At 47.2% G+C, this 23,365-nt stretch overlaps 1 protein-coding gene across 5 annotated transcripts in view; it reads left to right on the plus strand.

The window, feature by feature from the left end:
- The window catches only part of Spt20, a 256,861-nt gene that overhangs the window by 704 nt on the left and 232,792 nt on the right, over positions 1 to 23,365 (plus strand). For all 5 annotated transcript variants that reach the window (XM_067107975.1, XM_067107974.1, XM_067107976.1 and 2 more), the window contains exons 2-3: positions 20,716 to 20,841; positions 21,026 to 21,206. In XM_067107975.1, the coding sequence (XP_066964076.1) occupies positions 20,716 to 20,841; positions 21,026 to 21,206 (307 nt within the window). The remainder of the gene's footprint in view (positions 1 to 20,715; positions 20,842 to 21,025; positions 21,207 to 23,365) is intronic.

Below are 23,365 nucleotides of genomic sequence, written 5' to 3' on the forward strand. Positions count from 1 at the left end.
AATTATTAACCTCATATCTACCCAACATGGTTGGGGACGCTTTGGGAATGTGGGGTTTTGGGGAAATCGTTGGAAAGACGCGACTGCCATGTTGTTATGGAATGGTTCTGTGCATGCACAAGTCATTAAGGAGCCATATGTTCAAGAAGGGATTGGCTAAGGAAACCTATTGTAAAAGGAACTATACTAACCTAACGTACCCTAACCTAATCTTAAAGGTCGTGTTACCTAGCCGGGGGTCTCCGCCCCGAGACCCTGCAGTGGAGGAAACGCTACTTTTTGCCAAATGCTCCCCTATAACACTGTGCATGAGCGATAGCATTCCAGGATGCCTAGCGTACAGTGACATATCAGTTGTAAGGTTAATTACAGTCGACTGCCAAAAAATAATGGTAAGTTCTTGATAAGCAACCAAAATACTATAGGAAAAATCAATATCCAAAGTAATAACCTGTGCAGAGCTGGTCCCTAGTTTTATTGCCTTTTTGTTACGTTTTTGTTTGTCGTTTACTTATTTTTATGGTGTTTACTGTCTTACGTTTATGTGTTTACATTCTTCCCTAAGTGGCTGGTACTAAGCACGGCGATCACGCTGCACATGAACTGGTAGTTACCAAACCAGAGGGGGCATGGTGGTATTCTTCAGTTGGATAGTTTGCAGAGTAGGGAGACAGAGCTATACGTTGGTAATTTCACCTCCTAGTGAAAACATCCATGGAATAGAAGTTACTCTACATGCTCTTAACCACTTGAAAAGCAACTTCCTAGTTTAATTTCCATCACTTTACCTATCAACACTTTTTCCACGAAAAGTAACATTGTCTAAGTACCCAGTTGACGCAAACGTTGTCACCCCGTATTGCTCGCTGATAGTTCTCAAAGTGATCATCATGTGTTGCCCCAACCACCCTAGAATTCAGGTCCCGGGTAATTTCAACCAGCCAATCATGCCTAGTGTGTGACCTACAGTAGGTCACACACCAAATCCAGCCAGTCAGAACAAATCAAAATAGTATGATTCACATACCTGCTCTCTGATCCAGATGCTGCCATTCTTTCCTGCTCCATCTTCCAAAGTGGAAGCACGTGGCAAGAATATATAATAGCTGTTACAATGCATGATAAATTTGCCATTGTAGAAACTTCATGTTGTTCAGAAATATACTTATTTTTTATTAAATAAGTATGGTCACCTGCTTTAGAGCCATCAAAAACTGCACCCTGAATGCATTTACCAATACAACCAGATAAAATAAGAACCGGTTCTAGGACTTCCACGATCAAACCCCAAACACTTGAAAAAGGCTACAAAATTATTCCAAACGTGGTAAGCAGTTCAGTTGTCATTTTAGATGTATTAGTATGATGAAACTCAAGGATTTGAACCTACTACCACTAAGGGGTGGCCTTGGCCAGTGCATGTGCTGGATGTTAAGTGTTACTTAACTTTCTTGTATACTGGCTTAAGAATAAGTTTTTCAGCAACTTTGGAGAGCACAGGGAGAATAGAGATTGGCCTGTCTGCAGACGTTCCACCCTTTGGAACAGGACTGTATTACTAAGCTTGCACTCATCCGCAAAGATACTAAGTCAACATAAAAATCTATAGAATCAACTAATCTTAGGAGACAACACACTAAAAACTTTTATAAAAAACAAAGGGAAGAAACCATCAGGATCTTCTCCACCCCAGCTATCAAGATCATCCAGAATTTTCTTAACATCCCTGGAGCAAAATACTGTATAAATTTTGCAAGAATAAGTTTAGGTTGACAGGTATCAGGGAGAGGGACATCCTCAGCTGATTGCTTGGCTTTAAAAGCTCGATGAAGCTGTTCAGCCTTTTCCCTAGGGCCAGTAACCAATCTACCATCATCTGTTAGTTGTGGTGGAATGGAAGATGAGCCTGACTGTCGTTAAGCTCTTATTATCCTGTTGGGATCTTTCTGTATTTTTGTGTATATATTACATTTGTTTGATATTTATTAATGCAAACCCACGATTTGTGATAATCTTGCATAAGCTGTCGTTCCCCTGCGTCTGTCTTGGGTTTGACAGCCAAGGGCATATTTAGAGGAGCGTAACCGAGTGGTAATGCTTCTCTTCCAGTAATCCTTTATTTAGATACTGAAGGCATTCCCCTGTACGTTCGGAGATATTAGATTGGGACGTAATATCTTCGCTCCCCCTACGTAGATCGAAACATAAGAATTCACTTCCCATCCTGGGCTCCCGCCCTCCGTGTACAAGGGGCATGACTACTTCCTTCCTACTTGTGCTGAGTGTTGTTTTCGCCGCCTGCTCTTAGAGTTGCAGTTGGGGGGGAGGTTGCAGGCGTCATCGGTAAGCTCCGCTTCCACGGCGCCCTTGGTGGCTTCCCCTCTGTCCTTCTCTTTCCATGTAGATTCTTCCTTATCTCTCCTCCAGTAGAGATCTCTCTCCTTCGCCCTCTTTGCTCGCTTGTCGGGCGAAGACCGCAAGGGAGGGGGGCCGCTGCGGGCAGTAAGGCAACCTCTTCTGGGGGCCTCCTCTCGCTTTGTAAGGCAGTTCCCCTCATAGCAAGAGGAATCTCCCTCCATTAATCATTCTTTCAGGTTGACAGTGAGCATCGCAGATGCAGCAGTAATTGGCTGGATATCTCAGGGGATATCTTGCATGATAGAGTCCCGACGTTCATTCATTGTTGCTTTGGGACCGACCATGGTAGCTGGTTGGTATGACTGTTCCACGTCGGGATCGTTCCAACACTGTTCCCCCCTGGTGTGGATTGATCGCTATCATTGCTGGCCTTCATGTATGCCGTGGCACTGCCTCTGGCGTATCTGTGGTGCATCTGCTCCTGCTCTGTTCCGACACAATATACAAACCCTCGGTCCTGTACATTAGGGATTACTTTCAGGCGTAGGCTGGAAGACGGCCATTGAACTTCAAACAAGGTGGTTAAGCAGTTAACTACCGTCCGGGAGGCGGGAGTACCGCCTGCCCATATGTAAACATTCCAATTTGCTTTCGGCCTTCGTGGAATGCAGACGTTTCTTCGCTCTCTGCCTGACTGCCTTTTTTCAACCTTTTTAGTGGGAAAATTCCTTGTTTTCTTTCTAGTATGAATGTTGATAAACCTTCTAAACCCTCCTATCCCCAGCGTGTGTGTCCTGGGGTAGGAGGCAATAAATGTAACACCTTTAGGTCTAGCGTCGACACCGACCCACACACCCTCTGCCCATCTTACGGGGGGCTTGTGTTTGTGCGATGTTCCTTGTAGCGAGTGTTGTTCCTGGTCTCCTGAGCAATGGAAGAGGTTCGAAGGGAGGAGACGCTACCGTCAGAAGCTAGCCAAGGAATCGTCCGAGGGTAACACGCCCCGACGACTCCAGTGGTGGCTAATGTGTCGGGTTCGTTTCTCCCTCCCTGCGAACTTCCCCTGCTTGCTCCCTCTCCCTTGGGTGAGGACTCCCCCTCCCCTTCCTCATTCATTTCATCGGGTGTGGAAGGGCGTGGGAGGCGGTTGATCAGGACATCCTCTCAGAGGTCTCTTCTTGTGCTGGGGGAGTTTTTCCCCAGAACAAGCAGAGACTTCCCAGCCTAACCCGACTTTTTCCTCAGGTTTCGGGATGGATAGCCAGGCGTCAGATCTATCCTCGGCCTGGCTACACCTGGGTCTACCTGGCGTTCCGTCACTGGAGGGCCTGGTATCTCATCTGTTTGGCGCTCCAGTGACAACACACGCGGCAACCACGATCACCACCACGTCTGTTATCATGTCGGGATTTTCCAAGCTACCCATGTCGATGGCTTCTCACTTGGACACCCAGGTTTCGGCTGCCCCTGCCGTTCACCATTCAGTACCGCTGCCTCCTGGGTTCCTGGCCCTACTCTCACGACCGGGGTCTTCCTACATGGTTACGTCAACAGTGCCGGATGTGACTGTTCCTGCCCCTGTTGCTGATCCTGGCTCAATGATGACTATGATTCCGGCTCCTCGCTTCCCTGTCTCTCGGCCTGGCGTATCGTCTGGCTCGCTCCCCATGCCTTCGACCCTGGCTCGGCCCGGCCAGGCTGCTCACGCACCACCTGTGCCTTCATTCCCGGCTCCGCCTCCATATGTTCCTGGCTGCCACGCGGATGTTCCCGCCCTGGCAGCTACTGGCCTGAGCACCACGTACGCTACCCGGGTTGCACCTGCTGCTGTGGCCCCCCAGCTGCTCCTGCTTCGTCGGCTGCTCCTGCATGGTTTGGGGACTTAACTACAATCCTGAGGAAGATGGCAAAGAGGAAGTCAAAGAAGAGATCAAGGAAGGTGTCGTTGTCTTCGTCTTCGTCATCATCATCGTCTTCGTCTGCTACCTCTTCTTCTCCTTCCGAGGCTTTCCGGCCAAAGAAGTAGTCTGCGTCTCTCCCCCAAAGAAGTCTTGCGCGGAGACTTCTAAGGGACTGCCTCCTTCCACAGGGAAGGCAGTGGGATCTCTCGTTGGCTCTTCCTGATCCACGGATCAGGGAACCGCTGCTCTGGCCCCCGGGTCAGTCACATCGGGAGCCAAGGGCGTGCAGACCACGGTCCGCAATCCCCCTGCTGTGCCTAAGAAACCTGCTTCTAAGGCCAGCAGGTCCACGTCAGACACTCGTGTGCGAGTCGCTCCGAGCACCCGGGTTTCCAAGGAGACCCGGGTAACCCAGGCTGATACGGGAGAAACTTCTCGCCGTACAGACCTGGGCATGGGGTGAGAGAAAGAGTGGGCATGCAGGTGCCCCGACTCTTCCTGCTGGTACTTCTGCGAGTGCCAAGCCAGGTTCCTGGGAAAGTGCTTCGGTCCCTCGGGTCCGAACGCCTGGAGAAGCAGAGAAGAGGCCCCCTGCTCAGTCTTCCTGAGAGGTTACGGCCTCGAAGAAGACTGGGGCGCTTCTAGAGGACAGCGCGGGCTCGACTCCTCCCAGTCCCCAGCCGCGTCCGCGCGGCCAGCCTGGCTCGGGGCAGGCGAGCGCGCGGCTCACGCGAGCCGCTCCACTCTCCTCGGGAGACCGCTTCGCCCAGGCGAAAGCACTCTCCTCAACCCGGGCTGCCGTCACCACCGCAGGTTGGTGACCGCTCCCGGCCCGCTGCCCCTGTTGGTTCTGCCAGCAAGGCCAGTGGGAGCGCCCGATTCTCCTCGCCTGTCCCCTCTACCTCTTGGGCTCCTTCCAAGAGGCACGAGTCGGACAGGAAGAATTCTGGTGAGTTTTCTCCCCAGAGTTCTACCTCAGGGGCATATGTACCTGGCTCGGTCCTCGGCTCGACCAGGTCTTACACCTGCGTGGTGCAGGAAGGATCACGGGGGTCTGCCGAGGTTCTCCCTCCTGCAGGGGGAGTAGATCAGGAGGACCGCACCCTGGAGGGACTCGAGGGTCCTCTTCCCCAGGATGCGGACACCCCCGAGATACAGAGGTTATTGCGCTGATTCGTCAGCACAATGACCTTGGGGAAGGGACCATGGCCTCAACTGTGGATCGTCTGTCATGCCTCGAATCCTTTTGGGGACCCAAGAAGGAACCCAAGGCTTCGGTGGGGCTGCCATGGTCCATGCTTGCCGAAGGAGTCCTCGACCAGGTGAATAGTCTTGTGTCTGGGCAAGACAATTCACCAGAAACGCTTCTACACTCCAGTGGAGAGGGCATTGCCGACTAAACAGGTTGACCCGGACCTGGCACGTCTGGATCTGGGTCTTACGTTGCAGCAGCTTACTGCTGAGAGCATCTCCCTCTCTCGGCAAGAAGCCGCAACCCTGGAAGCCACCGCTATGGCGACCTTCCAAGCAGTCTCCTGGCTCGATCTGTGGTCCTTCAGCAAGCCAAGCCAGTCTCACCATCGCGACCAGAGGCCAAGCCGAGCTGAGCTGATTGCACGAACACAATCGGAACTGGACAGGGCGGACTCGTCTGCTGTGAACTAGCGCTAGTTTCCCGAACTCTAAACCCCTTCGAGGCTGAGGGCCCTCGAGAAGAAGGTTCAAAGGGGAATTCTGTGTCTGCTATCCTGCATGCTCAAACCCTACAGTTCAAGACACAAGGATGAAACCCAGCCAAGCAACCAAAGCAGCTGGCAGGCAGTATCGAAACACCTGGCGTCTTGGCATCCAGACACCTGGCGTCTCGGCATCCAGACACCTGGCGTCTCGGCATCCAGACACCGGGGTGCCTTGGCACCAAGACACCTGGGTGTCTCAGCACTTTCTCCCATCCTGTGCCTCTCATCAGGAGAGTGCTCGTGATTCATAGAATTCGAGCTACCCATGAGACTCCCAAAAATCGGGAGTGGCTGCTTTCAGTTTCCTAAGAAATTGAAAAGAGCCAGGCACGGAACCAGTCTTAGAGGCAGACTTCCAAGAGTGGCAATGAGGGTGTGGCCTCTCGAGGCTGCGCTCTTGCGGCCCCTGAAACGCCAGACCCCACAGAAGAAAGCATAATTGGTTCCCGCCCAATGGCGGGAAGAACCAACAAGAGAAACTTGTCTCCCAGAAGAGAGTCAGTCCCTTAGAAGTCCCGAAGGACTCCTGAATGAAATCTCTTCCCTGCTTCTTCTAGTGTTCAAACTGACAGGATCGAGACACCAGACTGGGAACCCGACCGAGCACTGATAAGCACTCGGGGAGCGCTTGTGATGCTGGCAGGAAGAGCTGAGGCACCTGGGTGCCTCGGCCCTTTCTCTCGCACTGCTCCCAAACTGGGCTTGGGAGAATACTCTCCAGACCAGATCGGGAAACTCAATATTCCATAGAATCTTGAGCACTCAGAGCAGCTCGCGAACGAGCGCCCGAAGCAGTCCCCGTCTTAGAGGCGGAACCTCTAGGATTGGGAATGGGATCGCAAGCCGAGGTGTGCGCACCCACGGCTCCCTAAACACAAAACCCAGGGCTATGCAAATCGGTTTCCTAACCCGAGGGTCAGGAAGAGCCAATGAGAGACCCACTGCCTCCTCGGAAGGAGGCAGTCCCTTGACGTCCAAGGGCATCGAGGGTAAAGAACCAGCCTTCCTCTCCTTCGGCTGACGGAGGTCTGTCCGGATTCCGGGACTACCTTGGACCTCGGGAGAGGAAGGAAAAAGGCAGCAGAAGATGAAATCGAAGATAAGTTGAAGAAGATGGCGGCTACTTCCACAGGGCGACTCCCTTCACCTTCACTCTGACATCTTCTACAGGCTGGTGGACATGAAACATCGTAACCTCCAGGGCAGCTAGGCAGGAACACATCCCACGCAGGGGGCCTGAGATCCCTGGGTGGGCAAGACCTTTTGAAACTTCTCATTAGTAGAGAGATCTCGAAGGAAGAAGAGATGTCTACTCCTTTCAGCTGTAAGACGACACCAACCACAGAAGACGGACCACTTTCCCTGGTATACCGCTGCGGAGGATCGTCTGAGGTATCCTGCCGTCTCTGTTGCTGCGCGACGCGAAAAGCCTCTAGCTCACGAGAGATGGCGGATAACCTCCAGCCGTGAAGACACAGGAAATGCACTGCCTGGTGGTACCGCTCTACGTGGGGTTGACACAGCAGGTTGAGCCAGTAGGGGATCTCTCTCAGCGCCTCCGAGAGGAGAGCTATCAGGTCCTGATACCAAACGGCCCGTGGCCATTTGGGTGCCACCAGAATCATCCTGAGATTCGGAGTGATCATCACTTGGCTGATCACTCGGCGAATCAGACAGAACAGAGGAAAGGCATACACGTCGAAGTTGTCCCACGGGTGCTGGAATGCGTCCTCTGCAGCGGCCCATGAGTCCGGCATGGCCGAACAGAAGACCTAGAGTTTTCTGTTGTGCCGGGTGGCGAACAGGTCAATGGCTAGATGCCCCCACAGGTCGAATAGCCTTTCCGTCACTTCTGAGTGAAGGGACCATTCGGTCCCTATCACTTGATTCTGGCGGTTGAGCTTGTCTGCCACGACATTCCTCTTGCCTGGAATGTACCTGGCTGACAGCTCTACCAAGTGAGCCACGGCCCACTCATGCACCTACATTGTCAACTGGAGCGGGAGGGACACTAGGCTTCCCTGCTTGTTGACCTATGCCACTACCGTGGTATTGTCGCTCATCAGTACCACGGAGTGTCCCATCACTCGATCCGGGAACTCTTGGACAGCCAGGAAGGCTGCCTTGAGTTCCAGGATGTTGACGTGAAGGCACTTGTCGTCTCGGTACCACAATCCCAAAGTCAGCAACTCCTCCAGGTGTGCGCCACGTCCCTCGGTCGATGCATCTGAGAACAGCAGCATGTCCGGAGGGGGAGTATGCAGGGGATACTCCTATCAGGAGGTTCCTGTTGTCCAACCACCAGCGAAGGTCCTCCCTCACCTCCTCGGAAAGAGGAATGAGGAAGGACTGGGGGTCCCAGGACTGGGACCAATACTCCTTTAGTCTCCACTGTAGAGACCGCAGGTGAAGACGCCCATGAGGTACTAGCTTCTCCAGCGATGACAGGTGACCAATGACGACTTGCCATTGCCGGGCTGGCTGCTCCTGTCGTGACAGGAACAGCTGTGCTGCCTGCCTGAACCTGCTGATACGAGAGTCCAAGGGAAAGACTTTCGCTGCCACCGAGTCTATCAGCATGCCCAGGTACTTTATCCTCTGCTTGGGGATGAGATCTGACTTCTCGAGGTTCACCATGATCCCAAGATCGCGGCAAAACTCGAGAAGCCGATCCCTGTCCTGTAGCACTGCGAGCAGGAGCTTGCCAGGACCAGCCAGTTGTCGAGATACCTCAGTAGACGTATCCCGTGCGAGTGGGCCCAAGCTGACACGAGCGAGAAGACTCTTGTGAACACCTGGGGAGCGGTCGAGAGCCCGAAGCAAAGTGCCCTGAATTGGAAGACTGTCTCCCCGAGGACAAAGCAGAGGTACTTGCGAGAGGACGGATGAATGGGTATTTGGAAATACACATCCTTCAAGTCCACCATAAGCATGAAGTTGCTCTCCCTGATGGAAGCAAGCATGGATTGCGCTGTTTCCATCGTGAACTGAGTCTGGCGAACGAAACGGTTCAAGGGAGAGAGGTCTATGACTGGTCTCCATCCCCCTGAGGCTTTCTCTATGAGAAAGATATGGCTGTAAAAGCCTGGAGACTGGTCTGACACGACTTCCACTGCACCCTTGCTCAGCATGGCTTGCACTTCTTGCTGTAGTGCGGTGTCCTTTGGAGATCCTTGGACGTACGTGCGGAGATGGACCAGAGTGTAGGTGAGGGGAGGCCAAGGCTCGAAGGGTAGTAGATATCCCTCCCGAAGACATCCACTATCCAGATCTCGGCTCTGTGTCGCTGCCATGTTGCCCAATGGCTCGACAGGCACCCCCCCACCTTCAGCAGCTTTTGGGGGGAACGCCGCCCCTAGCGTTTCCCCTTCTTTTTCTTCCCCTTGCCCCCTTTACCAGACTGGAAAGTGGACTGAAAGGGGCAGAAAGGACCATCCTTTCTAGAGGAAGAAGAAGGCTGGATGTTTCCATGGGACCCCTTCAAAGACTGGGACTTCTTAGGGGCTGAGGAAGTGCCAGCCTGGGCCGAGGGCCTGGCCGCAGTGGGATGCGAAGACCCAGAGGTCTTGGCCACTGCCTGGTGGACAAGCCGGTCGCTGTCATCAGCCTAGTGCTTGTCTACCGCGGTGTCCACCAACTCCCTAGGGAAGAGAGAAGTGGAACCCAGCAACAGTCCATTCCTTAGGGTCATTGCCGACTCGGGTCCTACAGACCTAGAGAAGCAAGAGAGAACGGCATCCTCCACTTCAGGACCAGGTTTGCTCACAGGTTTGCCGTCTGGTGGGTGAGGTAGGAGATGGCCCTACCCCCAGACTGGCACAGTCTCCCAAAGACGGAGTCCTCCCCAGGCACGATAGTGCCTGAGGAAGCAGCTACCTTCAATACTGCCACCCAGCCCCTGGTCGCGCTTGCGAGACTGGCTCGGCTCGGCTTGGCTCGTCCCGACTGCCCCCCAGTCCACCACGTACCAGTGATACCACCCAGCTGGATCGCGTTCGCGTGATCAGCTCGGTTAGGTGCGGCTCAGGTCAGCCCCACTCGGTTTTTCCAATCGTGTTATCGGCTCTGTTCGAGTGAACTTTCTGCTCTTCCCAGAAAAGCGCTTTGCCACGGCACAAGCACTCTTCTTCCCCTGTGTGGCAGTAATCTTTGGATTATTATCGCTCACAGTCTGCCTCTCCTATTGGTCTTACTGGCAGGATGTGGCGGGATTTTAAAACACAAAAAACAATACACAACACAGATACACCGAACATATAACCACATACAATACTCACTATGATCCTCGGTTGCTGGGAGATGGTTGAGGGTGTCCACGGTCGCCAACACAGTAGACAAAATTACACAAACAAAACCGGAAAACAGACTTCCAACCAAAAAAACGAGCAAAAAGAAAGAGACACATGCACAGACAACAATGACATCAACAGAAAACACTCGACTCACGGAACATACAATAATCCACCATCAATGTCCGCCTTGCACAGAACTCAGCTCAAGACTCTCTCAAAACCGAAAAAACTCCTCGACATTTGCACAGACAGACAGCACCGTAAACAAACTCGAACTAAAGACCCTCATCCCTCTTCCAACAACTGACACTAACGACAATTACATTACGTCACCACTTCGCTCGGTTCTGAACACATTCTCGCATAATGCCCATTCTTACCACAGTTGCCACATATTACATTCATAAGATTTACCCTACAACCATTAACAATATGACCCACCTGTCACACCTGTAGCATTTAACCCCTATCTTTGTTACACTCCTTACCAAATGTCGATTACCCACACCCAAAACACGCTCCTAAAGCCCACCTACACTCATTCTTTGTATGTCCTTCCTTTCCACATCTAAAACACTTCAACTCGACTTCCTCACCGACCTTCCCCTTTGTACACTACTATCCCTAACCCCGTCCAACCCGTTGTTCCCTTACAAACCCACCATTCATCCTCACTGGCACCTCCATTACTTGCTTTTACACTCCTATCTATTACACTATAAGCCATTCTCATTGGGCCCCTCAGCACTGCATCCTAAAGCTTCCAAACTCTGGCACTCTCTCATCTACCCCAGCCCTTACACTTACACTTCTGCTCTCTTTTATAACCCTGTCAAGCTCATAATCTCTACAATTTTCCAAAATTTCTCCCCAAGTCAACCTTTCATTCGTCCATCTTTTCTTCTCCTTCCACTTCAAGTTCACAAATTCTCTAACTCCATCTGGCACTGTCCCTAACAACTTCCGTACTAACTCCTTACATTCATCTATCCCATCATCCCCAAACTTCTTCCTTGCCAACGTCTCCAGCCTACAAAAGCATACCCAGTGAGCAAGGTTTCCCCAGCTTTCATTCTTGCCTCATCAAATTCATTCTTCCTCTTATACTTAACACTCCTTTCATCGCCTCGCCTGCTCAACTAGTTTAGCTTTCACCTTGTCATACTCAACATCTCCCACACTCATAATAACCCTATACATATCAAAGCAAAACCCAGTCAAATATTCTCCCTAATTCTCATTGCCCACACTCTCTTACTTTTCCCATACTTATCCTGACAAAACCTTTCATACTCTAAAGAAATCATGCACATCCCTACTTCCATACTCATTATACTTTTCACACCCGGGGTTCCTCCTCACATACATAGCCTTTCTCACTTCTTTCTCACTTTCCTCTCACTTCCTTTACTTTCCTCTGTCCTTTCATACCCTCTTCCGAATACAAAGAGTCCACTTCACCTTACATTCATCTTACTCATTACACTCTTCTTCCCCTCTTTTTAACCACTTTTATCCACTCACCTCCATCCACCTCACTATCACTACTGCCTTCACCCTCTCTCCTTCTTTCCTGCCTTTCCACTTCCTACCCTTCTTACCAGTTTCCTTCCCTTTCCTTCTTCCTTTTTCTTCCCCTGACTTATCCTTACTTTCCCTCTGTTTCCTTCCTTGCTTTTCATTCCCCTTTTCCTTATCCTGCCTCTCATTCCCTCGTTTCTTACTTCCTATTCCCATATCACTTTCACATCACTCACGCCCGTTCACTTCTTCCTCCTTTTCTTTCTCTCTTGCCCCTTCACACGTTCCAGAGAACCTGCCTCCAACAGCCCCTTCTCCAAAAACACCCTTGAACATACCTCTCACCATTTCTTCCACACCTTTCATCATTCCTCCAACTTTTTATCCACCTCTCTTCCATTCTCTTCTGACTCTTTCATCTCCCCCTTTCATTTCTTCTTTTGCACTTCTTAGCATTTCCCCATCTCCTCCAACTGACTCCTCAATCTCTCATTCTCACCCCTCAACCACGTATTCTCCTCTCTCAACCTCACCAGTTCCTCTTCCATCCTTCTCTTCAGTCACACTACCAGCCACCAACCTCAGTTGCAGCTGCAATACCAGCTGCCCTACAGGGCGCCAAATATTATGTGTGGGATTTTAAAACACAAAAACAATACACAACACAGATACACCAACATATAACCACATACAATACTCACTATGATCCTCGGTTGCTGGGAGATGGTTGAGGGGTGTCCACGATGCGCCAACACAGTAGACAAAATTACACAAACAAAACCGGAAAACAGACTTCCAACCAAAAAACGAGTAAAAAGAAAGAGACACATGCACAGACAACAATGACATCAACAGAAAACACTGACTCACAGGAACATACAATAATCCACCATCAATGTCCGCCTTGCACAGAACTCAGCTCAAGACTCTCTCAAAAACTGAAAAAACTCCTCGACATTTGCACAGACAGACAGCACCGTAAACAAACTCAACTAAAGACCCTCATCCTCTTCCAACAACCGAAAGCACTCACTAGACAATTACTCTCTCTCTCTCTCTCTCTCTCTCTCTCTCTCTCTCTCTCTCTCTCTCTCTCTCTCTCTCTCTCTCTCTCTCTCTCTCTCTCTCTCTCACAAAACGTTGGGAAATGCTAAATACAAACAAATTTATTCATCCCTCTATAAGGAGGCTCAAGACGGACAGAGAGAGCTCCGATGAACTCCTCTTCGGAGTTCGGCTGCCTGGCATGCTTTGGGTGTCGGTCCCCCGATTCTCGCGTAGTACAACCAGGTAGGCAAGGAGGGTTTCATGGGATCTGTCAAGGTCTCCATTCAAGGGGAGAGGTACAGGGGTTTCACACTTCGGAAACAGCGAGGGTCATCTGTGGAAGCTCAGGGGGCAACCCATGATAGATTTGTTCACGTCCTCCAGGAATCACCGACTTCCTCTCTTCTGCTCACCAGTACCAGATCCCTTGGCATGGGTGACCGACGCAATGTTGCAGGATTGGTCGGACAAAGACCTGTATGTGCCTTTCCCCCATTCAGTTTAGTGAGACGAGTCATCAACAAATTCCGGTCTCATCAAAACCTGTCCATGATCTTGATAACCCCCTTCTAGCCAGCAAAAGAGTGGTTCCCTGATCTACTAGAACTTCTTTGGGACTTCCCAAGACTGCTGCCACAGAAGCAACAACTTCTCAGGCAACCTCACTTCCGACGGTTCCACCAAAACCTGTCTTCTCTGGCCCTAACATGATTCAAACTGTTTGGCAACTTCTCCGAAAGAAGGGCTTTTCAAGAGCAGCTGCAGATGCGATTGCAAAGTGCAGAAGACAGTCATCAGATAATGTCTACCAGGGTAAATGGTCCATCTTCAGGTCCTGGTGCAGACAAAATAACGTGTCCTCTTCTGATACCTCTGCAGCAGAAATAGCCGACTTTCTCCTGTTCCTACGCTCCTCTAAAGGACTTTCCACCTCTACCATTAAAGGCTACAGAGCTATGCTTAGCTCAGCTTTCCGCCCTAAAGGAATGGACTCATCATCTAACCAGGATTTGTCCAATCTTACTAAGTCCTTTGATACCGCAAAGCTTAAAGAAAAACCTTTGCTGCCCTGGAACTTAGACGTGGTACTTAAGCAGCTGTCCAGTTCACATTTTGAGCCCATGCAATCTACCTCTTTAAGGGATCTAATCAGGAAAACTCTTTTTTCTGGTCGTCTTGGCCACTGCCAAAAGATTCAGTGAAAACCATGCTTTGGACAGAAATATCGGATTTTCTCAGGGGAATGCAGTATGCTCCTTCTCCCTAGATTTTTTAGCTAAGAATGAATCGCCATCGAATCCATGGCCACATTCTTTTACAATCAGGAGCTTGTCCAAGAAGAAAGAACTCTCTGTCCTGTAAGGGCCCTCAAGTTTTATCTTCACAGAACGAAGGACATTTGTGGTACTTCAAGGAACCTTTGGTGTTCCATGAAATATCTGTCTTGACCTTTGTCTAAGAATGCCCTGGCATTTTTTCTCAGGAACTTGATTCTGGAAGCACTTTCCATGGTGAGCGAAGACTCCTTCTCTTCTTGCAGAGTAAAACCCCATGAGATAAGAGCGGTCGCTATGTCTTTGGCATATAAGCGCAATTTATCCCTCGCGTCAATTGTGCAAGCGACGTTTTGAAAGTGCAAGTTGGTGTTTTCATCGTATTACTTAAGGGATATCGAGACTACTTATGATTAGTGCAGTACCTTGGGTCCATTTTATGCGGCTGGCGTGGTGTTGGGGGAGGAAATGTAGAAAGCAATGTCCTCTCTTTAATCTCTTCGCCTTGATTAGGGTGTCGAGTTTTTTGGGGAGCATGGGAGTACTATGTACTTAGAGTACCCTCAAGTCTTTTGGTTTTATGGTTGGGTGTTAGTGTTTTTAATATGGTTTTTGGTGGTTGTGGTGACTATTTACTCTGGTTATTTTGTGTAGTACTGCCCCCAGGGCAGGGGCATCTTGTTGTACTTTGCTAGCCCTCAGAAATTAGTCCATCACTACAAAGCACCCACTGTAGTAGTAGGCCCTCAAGGCTTTACCACCTCACCTCTACTGGGTAAGATGAGCGCCAACCAGAGGCAGTATCTACCTGTAGCAGCTCTCTTATCAAGTAAGGTTCTCCTGTACATTGTAAGAAGGGCAAGGATTCAGCGCTCCCCTCTTACAGTCACTGGGATAGCCTGGTGCAATTCTCTTCTGCTACATCAGAAGGCAATTGTAAATTGGCACCAAAGCGCTTGGTCGCACGTAGACATTCTTCGTTGCATAAGGGAACCCCTTCATCAGAAGTTGCGTGCCCAGCACCTCCAGAATCAGCGCCCAAGCTACCAGCAACTATTGTCGAAGCGCCCAAGCTCCCATTTTCAGATGAGCGCCCACTGGTGCCCGTTCGCCATCAAGTTTCGTCATTGGCTCCCGTCTCTACAGTGCTCCCTGAGCGCCCTTTGGTGCCCGCTCCTCCACTGCCTCATTATGGTGTCACCTCTGACAATGTTCCTCCTTCGGTTGACCCAATTCAGAGCAAACTAGATAACATTCTAAGTTTGCTTCAGAAAGCTCTTCCTACAGCTCAGACGACAGCAGACTTATTGCTTTCTCCTGTTTCTTCTGAAGAAGAGGTCGTTCCAGATCAAGATGTTCCTTCGTCGGCGTACTCTGCGTTATTGAGGTTCCATCTAGTGACCTTTCCAAGCTTCTTTTCGCCAGCTACTCCCTCCTCTCCTGCTTCGACTTTCTTTATGGAAGCTCCCTCAGCTGGTTCCTCGAGGTTACCGAAACTGGTTCTTTCCTCCTCAGTGAAGAAGGCACAGAATGAAGTAGAAGGGTGGTTCTCGGAGAAGAGGGAGCAAGGTAAAGCAGTTTTTTTGTTTCCCGCCTTCCAAGTTGTTTAGGTCGAGTTATAGGTTTTATGCACTGGGAGAAGCGTCTTCCTTGGGAGCCTCTGCCTCCTCTCAGGAAGGCTTCTCCAGCCTTATCGACTTGGCTAGGAGATCAGCTTTCACCTCTGCTAAAATTATGTTTTCAGCTTTGGAACTAGTGCAACTTCTCAAGAATATTTTTAAGGTTTCCAAAGTGATGGGCTTCCTAGACTGGGCAGCGGGCGCACTAGTGCGCAAGATTAGAGACTGCTCCTTTTTACCTCAAGACTCTACTGCGGACCTCTTAGGAGTTCTTTCCTGTATTGACAAGGATGTTCACAACATTACACAGGAGTTAGCTGGTCTTTACGCCATGGGTGTACTTAAGAAAAGAGGGCTTTGGTGTTCTTTTACTTCAAAAGGTGTCACTCCGTCTCAGAGATCGGCCCTCCTCTTCTTCCCCTTGGACTAGACACATCTTTTTCCTCAGGCTACAGTACTAGACAATGCCTCTGACCTGCAGAAAGAGAACACTCAGGACCTGCTCTCCCAATCTGCGAGACGCCCAGAGTATTCTTTGGCTCTTCCTCCCAGATCTTTGTCTGCGCTACAGCCCACTCTCTTTTGGAGCTCCCGTCTTAGAATGTATACTAGAACAAGAGCACATACCCATTTCCCACTGCATCCCATCAAGAAGTCTTCCTCCAAGTTTTCCACCAAGAAATGAAGATATAGTCCTCTGTACTCAAGGTAGGAGCACGGCTCCTCCTGTTTTGGGAACAGTGGGAACAAAAAGGAGTGGAATCCTGGATAGTGTCTGTCCTGAAGGAGGCCTACACTATCCCCTTTTTGAACAAACCTCCTCTAATCTGCAAGCCTGTCAAATTGACAGCTTACTCTCCAGGCCCAGAGAGATTTGCTGTTCTCTTGCTAGAAGTCAAGTCTCTTGCTCAGAAAGAGGCTATAGAGGTAGTAGAGGACATTCATTCTCCACGATTCTACAACCATCTCTTTATAGTACCCAAGTCATCAGAGGGCTGGAGACCCGTTTTAGATGTAAGTGCACTAAATATCGTTGTCAAAAAGACAACCTCCAAGATGGAAACAAACCAAACTGTCCTTGCATCCATACACCAGGGAGAATGGATAGCGTCCATCGACATGCAGGACACGTACTTTCATGTTCCAGTTCATCCAACTTTGAGAAAGTACCTCTGGTTTGTGTTTCAGGGCAAGGTGTTCCAATTTCAGGCTCTGTGCTGCAGTCTCTCAACAGCTCCTCAAGTGTTTACCAGGGTATTTGCTCCCCTAGTGAAATGGCGTCATTAGATGGGGATAAAGATCTCTCTATACCTCAAGAACTGGTTACTACATTCCCACTCGGAAGTTCAGTGTAGGAGGACATTCGCACAATTCTTCTCTTGGCCCAAGAACTGGGTATCCTCATCAATCGGGGCAAATCTCTCCTGACTACTTCTTAGTAGATTCTTTATTTAGGAATGATGATCAACTCTTGGGATTTTCGGGTTTTTCCAGTCCCAAAGAGAATAGACAAGTGTCTTCAGACAGTAAAAGAATTTCTGGAACTAGATTCTTGCTCGGCCAATCAATGGTTGAGTCTTCTAGGTACCCTCTCATCTTATCAGGTAAGGTTCAACAACATTGATTGAATGTTAGCAAATTTCTATTCTCAAACTCATTAATGTTAATAAGTTTTGGGGTAGATATGTCCAACCTTCCCTCCTCCATTCAATGTGGGACTCGGCTATGTAATTACTGGGTAAGTTCTTATATAAAAGGGACATTTTATAATAAAATAAAGTTTTATATATACCAACCCAGTAATTACAGGATCAGAGCCTCCCCTCACTTAGACATAAGGGCATAAACAAGTTGAAGCTCTTTGCTTTGTTGTACTTCTTCTTCTCCCAAAAGTGGGCGGGGCATAACCAAAACAAACTAACGTGACCTGCAATTTCAAAATTTTAAGCTGCCGGTTAAAAGCAACTAACAGCTATGTAATTACTGGGTAAGTACTGTATATATAAAACTTTATTTTATTATAAAAATTTCATTTTTTATAATAAAATAGTTGTATATATAATTACCAAGTAATTACATATCAGAGCCCCCCTGCCTCCCCTGTATTGGACATTATGCATGAACGAATTGAATATCTGAGCCCTGTACCTATTCTTCCCCCGAAAGTGGGCGGGGTCTGTTACCTACACCACAACAATATGAGCGCTACTGCGAAATTTTTAAAACTTAAGCTGCCGCGAAAAGTAGGAAGTAATAGCAATGTAATTACTTGGTAAGTATATATAAAACTTTATTTTATTATAAAAATGTCATTTTCCCTTACTATACAAACCTGAGGTCCTGTACATTACATTTTTATGCCCACCTCATGCCACCCCTCAATCTGAAACCCGGGCCGAAAGACAAACTGGAATGTTTACATCCTGGCAGGCAGGTATTCTTGCCTACCAGACGGTAGTTACTGCCTAACCACCTTGTCCAAGAGTTTAACGGCTTTTTCCAGCTTCGTTGTAAGTAATTTCTAATGTAAAGGACCTCAGGTTTGTATAGATAGGAAAAATACAATTTACTTTAAAAAATTGTGATTTTGATAGGCCTGTGACTATCCTCATGACTTCTTTCTCCTAGAAACTAGATCACAGCACTTCTGCAACTGGGAGAATTGCTCACTGCATACAAGATTTCCTTTCCCAAGGTTAGAGGCTCTGAGTAGAGATATTTCCTCTTCTCTTCTCAGGCCATCTATAGTACTGTCACTTGAAGATGTGTTTCAGTCTCAAATGCTATCGGCAGGTACCCATAGACAGGGCATGGGGTTGGTGAGGTATCTGGATGATTGGATGGTAATGGACTCTTCAGCAGCAGAGCTTCCAAAGTACCTGCAACACCTCTCAAACGTGTGTCAGCAGCTGGATCTGATTATCAGGTGGGACAAGTCGTATCTTGTCCCATGTAAGACTACCATTTACTTGGAGATGGAAACAGATATGGCTTTTGTTCTAGTCAGACCCATTTTGGACAGAATCCATTGATTTCTGCTACAAGATTTTTCTCATACTTCAAGCACCACCAGCCCAGTTTTGGCTAAAGTTGATAGAACACGTAATGTCCATGAGGAAACTGGTACACACTTGTTTCAATGAAAATCACTTCAACTGTAATTGAGTACCTGCTTGTCAGCATTTAGACACTTAGAGAACTATTCAGGAGAGAAAACTCAGGAGGTTGTATTAGACCTCAAGTACCTGTAGTGGTGTAGTAAACCTATGTATGGAAATTCTGGTAGTATATCTTCCAACCTTCTCTTCTTTTTCAGTATCTCAGAGTAAGGTTGGGGCTCTCATATGCTACATTTGGTTGCATCAGGGAGGTGGTCCAAGAAAAGATCAAGCAGCCAAACTTTTAGAACTGAGGTCAGTATTCTTGGGACTTCATACCTTCACCACCTATCTGTCCTATAATCCATAAGATGTCAACAACTCGATCAAGATGGCACACCTCCGCAACTTGAAAATGGTATCCTGCTGGCGGAGGAGGTCACATTAATCCCAAGATGTGCTCCAAGCAAGCACAGTATGCTGGCAAACTCCTTAAGCTAAAGGAATCAGCAAAGTGGTTAATTCTTCTAGAGGTGTGTAGGGAGCTTTAGAAGTTTTGGAGCACACCACTAGTCGACTTGTCTACCACCAGTCCAAACAGTTGACTACTAAATTATTGGTCAGTGTTTCCCAGACCACATAGAATGTATGACATAAGCTTTTATGGTAGCCCATCCTAAACAAGCTGCAGGTGCCCACCAATCTCTCAGCGACCTTTGTTACTTGATTCCAGACCTTCTAAGCCTTCTGTTGGGTTGTCTAAGGGCCCTTCCTCCTTGGGACAAACTGGTGCAACTACTTCACTTTTGTAGCATCCAGCAAAACCAGCAGTCTATTGATGAAAGATATTCAGTTGAAGCTATAAAGGTATGTAATTGTCTTACCAGGGAAGGAGTTGACATCATGTCTACCAAGTTAAGTGGAATGCATCCTGTGTTTGGTGTTATTCAATTCAAAGTCACTGTTCCAGCAGTAGTAGATTTTTTGCTTGTCTACAAAGGGGAAGAAGTTTTTTGTGTTACCTACAAAGGGATACATTTCAGCCATATCCCAGGTTTTTGTAGGAAGAGGTATTGATTTAGGTTCTTTTACTCAGTTGAAGTACTTGTGTCACATAAATCCTTTGATCTATTTGCAATTTGTCTTGTAATGGCTGCAAATTATGTAATGTCTCATCCTGAAAAAGTTGGCTGGTGTCAAATTCTTTATCCTCTTCACCCATAGAAGCCAGTGTCTAACCTTTAGGCATAAGGATCTGGGTACTTGCCACTGAACCTTACACCATTGGTCAACACAGTCTTCTTGCATGTCCAATCTGAACAAGGCTGCAAAAAGTACAAACCATGACCTTACTAACAAGGCCCTGTCAAATTATGCTTCCTTATTAGCTTCAAGAGTTTTGTTGGTACTGCTGGCCTTCAGCTGACATCTCACTGGTCTACTGCCCCTATATCTTGCTGACTTTTACAAGTCCTTTGACCATTAATTCACCCCCACCTAAATAGCTACTCAGAAAATTGCAAAGTGGTGATTTTCCACCTTCTTACTTCTCTTATTCACACATTGAGTGACCATTTTCTCAGTTCCAGTACTGGCACTCTGAGATCCGGATGCATACTCAGATGGTGGAAGATGGGACTTCTCTTTTTTTTTTGGTTGTGTGTGGACACTGCTGTTAAGGCAGTTTAGGTTAAAAAATAGTAGGTTTGTATAGTTAGGTTATTGTAAAGTAGTAGCTTTGTATATGAAAAAATTTATTTTCACATTTACATTTTTATTTTGTGATATACAGCCAGTAGTACAGCCAAAAGAGTCTTAGTAAATGGCATGTCAGCTTAAATTTTATAAAATCAACCTATTTTTCAGTATTTGATTGAGCAAAGCCATGAAATCCTGGTCCAAAATGGAAGTAGTGCTTTGCAGGGACAGCCACTGTTCAGAAAGCTAGCAGCTATATATGCTGAAGAAGCAGTCAAAACACCCAGGCTTAAGGTAATATTTCAAAGCTTGTTTTCATTCAGTGTATTATCCTGTGACTTGTGAATATTTGCTGTTCTTAATTTTTTTTTACCATTGCCAAATTTTTAGAGGATCATTCTTTTCTTTATAAAATTTCATGTATGTGTATGTACACATTTAGTACTCTTCAAGTTTGCTAAGCTTATACAAATTTCAGAGCATCAGCTTGACACACAAGTTGTTAGAGAAGTTAGTTAAACGAGAAAGTCTGAACTGCTTGGTTGTCAATTTATATAGAGGGAATGAAGGGTACTCACTTGCAATCAAGATGTCATCGGGTCTTGAAACAGAGACTGTGCGACTGCCATATGAAGAGGATGATTTTTTGACGTACATAGGTAAGAAGTTTTGAGACTTATAACAAATTTATATTGGTTGTGAAAAAAATTAGTGTTTTAATTACCTTACATTTTGTCCTATGAGGAAACTGTTTACTCTTATGATGATATTTAATCAGAAAGTGATAATCCCAACATATAGACTGATAAAAGCAAAAAATCACACGTGAATCAAAATATGACTTTTAAGTTGAAGAAACTGTATAATGTCTACATTGTACTGATGTGACAGAATTCAGTATTGGATATTGTCAGAGCAGAGAAGCAGTATCCCACAGAATGGTTAAAAGAACATAATGGAGGGAATACTTCAACAATTTAACACTCCTGCATTAGTAGCACTGCTGTTCACCGGTGGCTGGATTTCCTTGCCAAACATATATAGAGTGCTTATAAGGAGGCTCCCAGAGTAAGGGCCATTGTATTTCCACACTCGCTGAGAAGGAACTTTGCAGTGTCACACGTATAGAAGGTTAGGGGCTGGCACTGTAAAACTACCTTCTCTTCTTTTTGCATCAGGGCCAGCACCCTAAAGTCCTTTGACACCTTTTTCATGGACCTGTTGTGGTTGGGTTCAACACGTGTAGGGACCCAAGTTCTTTGACAGGAAGGCAAGGCAGTGCATGAATTAGAAGGCCAGGGGGAGGTAAGTTACACAACAGATTATCCTATCTTATATTATCTTGTGTTAATGGTTTAGCCAGAACATTACTGTCTGTGGTAATAGTTTGGCCAGAACATTATTGTCTATGGTCAGCTGCAGTAATGACTAGTTGGTCAGTTGCAGTAATGACTAGTTGCTTTATTATCATTACCTGGAAAATGACATATTTGGGTGCTGAATAAACAACGTTAGTTACATAACAAGAGATGACCTCCTACCTAATGTTTTTATTTCATTGGGTTTTGTTTCATTGGAACAAATAAGTGATTAAGGAATTTTCATTTATCTTGAAGAAAGCCAAAGTATTTTATCACAAACCCACTTGACATCAACCATGCTTTGTCCCTGGTGCCAAAGGAGAAAGTAAGTTGTAGTTAGTGGGTGATGATCACCCCGTCCCTATCACCAACCTTCCGCTAATTAGCTACCTTGTTCAACAAACTTCAGTAACTGATTCCAGTTGGTAGCATGGAATACTATATGAAAGACTAGGTAAAATCCAAATTATTTAATAATGTGTAATATTTCCTAATACCCATCCATTATACCTCCAGGATGTACCTCTGCTTTATTTGTTTAGAGTCAGTTTACCAGTTTGAGACTGTGCCTTCATTTCCTTACATTGGCATGATCTGGGGCTCTTGCTAAACTTGGAAAAATTGGATCTTAAACCCAAGGAGCAAAGTACCTGGGCAAGCAGAAAGACATGGCAGCATCAATAGTCTTTCCTTAAGACTGTCATATGAGCAACACTTTCAAAGAGAGGTGGACAGCACAGATCTTGTTGGGAGTAACAACCAGCACAGCTTTGGTGCATTCTCAGTGAGATAATTCCTTGTAGAAGTCACAAGACTTCACCATAAATTTATATTATATTGACCATAAATTTATATTATGATGAAGCACATTTTTGTTTGGCATACAGGGTAATGAGGAAACAGATAAGCTTGCTAAGGAAGCAGCACAACTGTTTCCATGGAGATATTTAGTTGTATGTGGGGACCTTATGTCAAATATCAGCCAATCAGTAAATGGTGTTTGGCAAAAATGTGAAACTTGGTTGGTTCAAATAAGATGAAAAAGTTTAGAAGTGATGTCTTAACTATCAGTGGTAGATTGTAGGGATGGAGTGGTCCCCACATCCTTGTGGTGGGAACACTTTTGAGGTCATGGGTTGCAAGTTTTCTGTTCTCATGTTCTGGACTCTTAGGCTTTGATAGAGGATGCCTTTTAGCACCCATGCAGTCACCTGGATATGTACATCATCCCCCTTCAGCTTGATTTGTCATGTGATCAATCATTGTTGGATGCAAGCCAATTGGTATGCCAATCTGTTCTTTCTTTATTAAGGCACCAAGAGAGATACTCTAGGGACCTTTCCTCTGCTTCAGCACCCACTTGCTGAGGTACCTTCAGGCCATTAAGTCTTGCAAATCACAGATGGACTGCCCAGTAGCGCCTAGAAGAAAAGCTCTTCTTGCAGGACTGCACAGAT

Source organism: Macrobrachium rosenbergii, chromosome 8 (genome assembly GCF_040412425.1).
Source record: "Macrobrachium rosenbergii isolate ZJJX-2024 chromosome 8, ASM4041242v1, whole genome shotgun sequence".
Taxonomy (NCBI): Eukaryota; Metazoa; Arthropoda; class Malacostraca; order Decapoda; family Palaemonidae; genus Macrobrachium; species Macrobrachium rosenbergii.